Source organism: Dipodomys ordii, unplaced genomic scaffold, assembly GCF_000151885.1.
Source record: "Dipodomys ordii isolate 6190 unplaced genomic scaffold, Dord_2.0 Scaffold22, whole genome shotgun sequence".
Classification (NCBI taxonomy): Eukaryota; Metazoa; Chordata; class Mammalia; order Rodentia; family Heteromyidae; genus Dipodomys; species Dipodomys ordii.
The window spans coordinates 550778-558299 of NW_012267238.1; the positions used below are offsets into that span (position 1 = coordinate 550778).

General features: G+C 37.3%; 1 protein-coding gene across 1 annotated transcript; it reads left to right on the plus strand.

Annotated features, from left to right (window-relative positions):
• The first annotated feature begins 357 nt into the window (after positions 1-357).
• Positions 358-1308, plus strand: LOC105984006 (olfactory receptor 52A5-like). Its single transcript, XM_013014050.1, has one exon. It carries the CDS (start codon positions 358-360, stop codon positions 1306-1308), a length of 951 nt encoding a protein of 316 aa, XP_012869504.1.
• Positions 1309-7522: the final 6214 nt, after the last annotated feature.

Below are 7522 nucleotides of genomic sequence, written 5' to 3' on the forward strand. Positions count from 1 at the left end.
GGCAAGTGTTCTACTACTGTACCACATCCTCAGCCCAATATAAAGGGATTTTGTTAGATCCAATAGGCATGGACCAGAAGGAAGCTAGTGAATTTGATTTTGCTCATTGCAAATGATGAAGGAAAGGAGAAATAGGGTGCCTGATGGTTGATCTTTCAATGATAATTGTTCAAAAGCAGACAGACAATTAGAGAGAAGTTGTGGGGATAAAATGGGTAAGAGGATAAGTTTTAAATCTCACTAAAACATATTTTGATAGTATAAATTCATTTGTCTTATTTTTAATCCCTCAAGTCTTAACCTGGAATAGAAGTGGAAGCAGCAATAGCAGCACTTTCTTCTCCTGACTAACTCACCATGCTGACAGTGAATGGCTCAGTCTTCATGCCTTCTGTGCTGACGCTCATTGGGATTCCCGGCCTGGAGTCTGTGCAGTGCTGGATTGGGATTCCATTCTGTGTCATGTACATCATTGCCATGATTGGGAATTCTCTCATTTTATTTGTAATCAAAATGGAGGAGAGCCTCCATATTCCCATGTACATTTTTTTGGCCATGCTGGCAGCCACAGACGTTGGGCTTAGCACCTGCATTCTCCCCAAAATGCTAGGAATCTTCTGGTTTCATTCCCCAAACATTTTTCATGATGCCTGCCTGTTGCAAATGGGGCTTATTCACACACTCCAGGCAACAGAATCAGGCATCCTGCTGGCCATGGCCCTGGACCGCTATGTGGCCATCTGTAACCCACTGAGACATGCTACTATCTTCTCTCAGCAGCTCTTGATTAATCTGGGGGTTGGGGTGACACTCAGGGCTGTCATTCTCATACTCCCATCCCTGTTGCTCATCAAATGTCGTTTTAAGCACTACCGAACAACAGTGATCTCCCATTCTTACTGTGAGCACATGGCCATTGTGAAACTGGCAGCCGAAGATGTGAGAATCAACAAGATCTACGGTCTATTTGTGGCCTTCACCATCCTAGGCTTTGACATCATCTTTATTACCTTGTCCTATGTCCAAATCTTCGTCACAGTCTTCCAGTTGCCCCAGAAGGAAGCCCGACTCAAGGCCTTCAACACATGCATTGCTCACATCTGTGTCTTCCTGCAGTTCTACCTCCTGGCCTTCTTCTCTTTCTTCACACACAGGTTTGGCTCTCACATACCACCATACGTTCATATCCTCCTGTCCAGTCTTTATCTGCTAGTGCCACCCTTCCTCAACCCTATTGTCTATGGGGTAAAGATTAAGCAAATCCGTGACCATGTCCTGTATGTTCTAATTTCCAAAAAAACTTCTTAGAATTAATGATTCCTCCTACAGAATTGTTTGGTTCAAACAACTTGAATGACATAAACTCATGTTCACCAGAAGATTACTAGAAGGCAATGGTATTTACTTTAAAATAATCAAATCAGCAGAGAAAGATTTTTAGTTCTTTTTTCCCACATATTCTGATGAAAGCTAGAATCATTTAGAGGCATTAAGATTATGAAAGAAGCACTAAGTGTTTTAGTTCTATCATGCTGACATCTTACTGATGTATGAATAGTTTTTTCAGGCATATCATATTGATAAATCCATTTGCAAAGGACTGTCTAAAATATTGAGTTATTATATTTCACAACAAAACATAAAAACCAAACTCATGTTCTCTACAATTATGTGATATGGAAAATTTCTCTGTTTAATATGCTCATAATTATGAGATATATAATTTTTAAGAATAACCTTGATTGACTAATTTATAAAGGATATTAAGTTGAAATGTAAAAATTATTTAATGTATCCTTTTGTTTTGATCCTGTTTATGGAAACCTATAAATATCTTCCTTTTCCTACTTAGCCAAATATAAAAACCAAAATTTTGGAAAACAGAACTTGATTTCAGTTAATTTCAATGGAGCATGCTTTATAACAATATAGTTAAGCTGACAGTTAACCCATTTCTATAAGCTTATCTACGTTTCATTTCCTAGCATTTATTGGTGCATCTGTAGTTTAACAAATTTGAAATCACTTTTCTATATATATGTATGTCTTTCTACATATCTGTATATATACATACACTTATGTATCTGTATATACATACAGATATATATATATATATATACACACACAAGTATATAGATATAGATAGATATACATTATTTTGCCAGTCCTGGGGCTTGAACTCAGGGCCTGGTTACTGTCCCTGAGCTCTTTTGGTCAGACTATACTCTATCTCTTGAGCCACAGCTCTACTTCCAGCTTTTTCATGGTTAATTGGAGATAGGGGTTTCACTGATTTTTCTGCCAGGGTTGGCTTTGAACTGTTATCCTCCTATCTCAGCCTCGTGAGTAGCTAGGATTACAGGTGTGAGTAGTAAGTGCCTGGTTATTTCACATATTTTTATAAAATACTTATGTAACCATACTATAAGACCAATAATGCAAAATAAATTTTATAATATGATCCCAAGATTATACACACTGGGAACTTTGTAAAAGAAAGAATGCAGGGCTGGGAAGGTGGCTCAGCGGTAAAGTGCTTGCCTTGCATGCACTTTGATTCCTCAGCACCTGGGTTTGATTTCTCAGCACCACATAAGCAGAAAAAGCTGGAAGTGGTACTGTGGCTAAAGTAGTAGAGTGCTAGCTTGGAGCTGAAGAGCTGAGGGACAGCACCCAGGCCCAGAGTTCAGGCCCTATGACCACCACCACCAACAACAAAAAGAAAGCATGCAGATAAAAAGATTAAAAACAATTGGACTACTCACAAATACTTTTTTTATTTTTATTTTTATTGTGAACATACTGTACAGAGGGGTTATAATTACATGGGCAAGATAATGAGCACATTTCTTATCAAGCATTGCAGCCTCCTCCTTTGTTTACCCTTCACATCCCTTCCCAGCCTCCCCCCCCCAACCTCCCCACCCGTCCTCCCCCCCCACCAAAGTTGTAAAGTTCCTTTTGGACATGACAACTTGTACTTCTCATTGTTGCAACGAGTCCACTTGTATCCTTAAATGACTTGTTTTCCCCCTTCTCCACAAATTATACTGACATCAAATATAGTGAAAGCAGGGGTTATACTGTGGGGGAGGGACATACAAAGCAACAAAGAAATAATCTTATAAATGCGTTAGAAACAAATGCATGAAAGAAAAAAACATTAAAATACATATCTAAGGGTTCATTTTCCTAACATCACATTATCTGACCTTTTCTGCTTGACTCATACATATACTAGATATTGCAGATAAGGGAAACCATGGGACCTATGTTTCTTTGGGCCTGGCTTACTTCACTTAATAGAATTTTTTCCAAGCCTTTCCATTTCCTAACAAATGGGGCAATGTCATTCTTCCTGATGGAGGCATAGAATTCCATTGTGTATATATACCACATTTTCTTGATCCATTCATCTACTGAGGGGCATCTGGGTTGGTTCCATATCTTAGCTATGGTAAATAATGCTGCAATAAACATAGTTGTGCTGGTAGCTTTAGTGTGGTCTTGTTTGTAAACATTTGGGTAAATGCCCAAAAGTGGGATTGCTTGGTCATAGGGGAGTTCTATGTGAAGTCTTTTGAGGAACCTCCATATTGCTTTCCAAAGTGGTTGAACAAGTTTACATTCCCACCAACAATGAAGTAAGGTTCCCTTCTGTCCACATCCCCTCCAGCATCTATTGTTAGAGTTCTTGATTTTTGCCATTCTAACTGGGGTGAGGTAGTATCTCAATGTTGTTTTGATTTGCAACAAATACTTTCTTTTTAGGCAAACATAATCAACACAGATATAGACTTATTTAAGAAACATGTTTATGGTGTCACAATGATTTTTACATAGCTCCAATTGTACTAATATTTGGAGGTTTAAATCTCTAATGGAATGTAGTTACAGTTATATGACAGTGAACATTAAATGTTTCAGGATTTTGATTAGGAGAGCTGTGTCCTGCTTCTCCTCATGTCATCAATGTATAGAACAATGTCTGAGACTTCTTAGAATCTCATCAATGTTGGTTAAATGATGAGCTTATAAAGCGTTTTCTTGTTGCTAATGGAGTCAAAGGCGATATATTTGGGGCTAAGTTTTACCATGAAATCTATACCTAGGAAATTAATTCCTATAGTATTAAGCTAAGTGATGCACTCAGGATTGAAAGAGTAATTCTTAATCCTGAAATAAATTATGAGGCAAACACAAAATTGGCATAGGAGTAGGGCCTTTGGACCTTTGTACATATATTTCTTGCTGTACTTCCTTTACATCTTCATTTAGTCTCTATAGTAGTTATGTATAAGTTTTCTTCTATTAGCCTCCAAGCTTGAGAACTAGAAAATTCAAAGCAAAACAGAAGAGCGGTTATGGTGACACTTATCAGTACTCTCAGCTATTTAGGAAATGGAAGTAGGAAGATAGTAATCTGAGGCTAGCCTGGACAAAAGGAAGAGACATTATCTGAAAAAAGAAGCTAGACCCCAAAGGACTGGGTGTGTGGTTCAAAAGGCAGAGTTTGCCTAATAATAGCAAAGCCCAAGTTCAAACCCTAGTATGGCCTAAATTAATAAATAAATTAGAAAAACAAGGAAATAAGCAAAGATGCCTGAGTACCTAATTTGGCAGAGGTCAAAGAAAGATTTAATATGACAAGACATCTCTGTGTTTCTGTTTGTCTGTCTTTCACAAACATACATATACCATATTATTAATAAGGAAGGCTGATTGAAATTCTAAAATTGAAGAATAGGATTTTTAAGTGATATAGAAATAAATTCAAGTTTGATATTTTTAAATAAAATTTAGTAAATTTGGAAGAAATGGTACAACCACAAAAAGGGGGGGGGAATCCCAAAATGTTGGTTGATGGAGAGAAAAGTAACTGAAAAAGTTACTTTTCATGTTTGTTCTGCATTAGAGAATTAGTTATTCTGGTGTTTATGAAATCAACTGTTCAGGGATGATAAAGTATGGGAAATCATTCTTTGAAAGAAATTAAAATGCAAAAATGCATATATTCCTTTAGAAAGATTTTGACCATATTATATCATAGTAAGCATAAGATGAATACAATTTGGTTTACAATTATAGAAGGAGGTAAGTTATATGACCTTATTATAAACATGTGATATAGGATTAAGTGTCTATACATCAGGTCTATAAACTGATTAAATGAACCTATACCTATGTTTATGAAACCATTACTACAATTAAAGTACTAACCGGAAAAATGGTCTCAGGTGCATTTGTGATGTAACCCTACATCAGTTGTTATTTATGGGAAATACTTACCTGAATATAGTTAATAAAGACAAGTTTGCATATTTAAATTTTTCCATGCATCTAATTTCTTTTATCTTTTAGAATTACATTTTATAATAATTCAACTTTCATGCAAGATATATCCATGAAATATATATAATTACATATAATTATATATACTATTATACATGAAATATGGATATAATATTTATCTATTCATTTTCCCACATATATTTGTGTTCTTTCCAGGTGGAGCTCTTCTAAATAAACCAGCTATTCACATTTATGTACAAATCCTTTTGCAACTATGTTTTCATTGGTGGCTAGAAACCTAGGTGTGAAGTTATTGGATCATAGGTTGGATTTATGCTTGTAGTTTAGGAGGTAGAGAAAGATAGTGGCAGAGCAAGATGCTTTAGTGATGGTTTCCTCATAGAGACAATGTTTATACTGTTGTGCATGCACCAAACCACCTTCAAAGTCCATAGGAAGCAAAGTGAATGAAGTTGTAGTAATATAATGTAAGTTGATTTGTATCCTGCTTGGAGCAGGGAGAAGGAATGAATTCCAAACCTCAGAATTAAAACCCAGTACAAGTCCTGCTGCGGCAAAACTTGGTGTTGGCAATACCTATGGCTTCTCCATCTGGACCAGTACACACATAAACAGCCTCTGATCAGTCTTTCTATTTTCTTTTTTACTGATTTATTTATTTTTGTGTTGGTATTGGGACTTGAACTCGGAGCCTTGTGTTTTCCCTTGGCTATTTCACTCAAGGCCAACATTCCTCAACTTGAACCACTGTTCTACTTCTAGACTTTATTTATTTATTTATTTTTACTGTCACAGGTATTCCTGCCTCAGCTGGCTTCAAACCAGGATCTTTAGATCCTAGCCTCCTGAGTACCTGAGTAGGTAGGATTAGCAATATGAATCATGGGTCCTGGGTTTTAGACATGCTTTACTCAGACATGTTAGCTCTATTACCCCTCATATGACCTTGAATACACAGCTAAGATCAGCTCTGTAGTCAATGTGAATGAATCCTGGTGTGTCCAAGCTGTTCCAATCATCAGCTAGTTCCTCTTGGTAGAGTCTTTAGATTCACATGGTGCACATGGACACAGGCAGGTAGACAGAGATATGCTGGTCAGCAACCCTTGTGCTTGGTTGCAGAAGGCATGTCATACCAATGTAAGCCTTGATCTTTTCCCAGGTCTACACTGCTCTTGGTCCACTGTGTTCTACAGATGTTGTTCATCATTGCAAGTGTCCTTGCTCAGGGTGTCTCAACTCCATTTCTCCTCCAAACCCAGGCAGAGCAACAACACACAGACAGTAACTGTCTCTTAGCAGAAGTAAAAGAAGGTGGCTGCCAGTTCATTGTCAGTAAGACTGAGGCTGGTACTTTCACGGTAAGGCTAGGGCCAAGGTATAGTCGATCGATCAGTGTTTATGTGCTTCTTGCAATCCAGTAGGGCCTTGTTTGAGTGGAGAAGCGTCTTTTATATACTCCTTCAGGCCATTGTAAGAAAACATACCAGCTGAAGATTAGATACCACGCTGCTGTGGTGACCTCAAGTGTTGACACAAGAATGCTTTAATAGACTCATTGCAAAGCTGGACTTAGTATGTCATCTAGTGGTGAGATTGTAGAAGTATCTACAGGCTCAGAGAAATCAGAAAAACTGCTTAGGCATCATGCAATAATAAGCAATGGGGAAGAAAAATGCAAATTTAAACATATCTCAAAGACCACAGTGGAAAAGAAAGTAGAAACAAATAAGTTTACCGGAAAGAAGAAAGAAGACCAAAGGATTCCCCCAACTTGTTTAAAGCAGTTCAAAGTACTTAGTAATGAAAGCAGAATAAATTGAGACAACACTGAAATACCACTTATGTCCATATGAATCAGAAGAATAACAAAACAAAACAGCTAAAACTGACAGAGGTCTAATTGAATAAATAGGTAAGTACTTTTGAGCATGTACCTCTAGAGTGATAATAGATAGGTCCAACCACAATGGAGAAAAATCTGTTTACTTACTTTACTTTGAAGGAATAAATATGAACTAGCTCGTAGCCATATAAGCATGTCAGTATGGAAAAAATACAAATGTGAGATGAATTCAACTGTGTTTCAAAAAGATTGCAGAGGGGGCTGGGAAGGTGGCTCAGTTTTAGAGTGCTTGCCTTGCATGCATGAGGCCCTGGGTTCGATTCCTCAGCACCACATAAGCAAAAAGGAAAAAGCCGGAAGTGG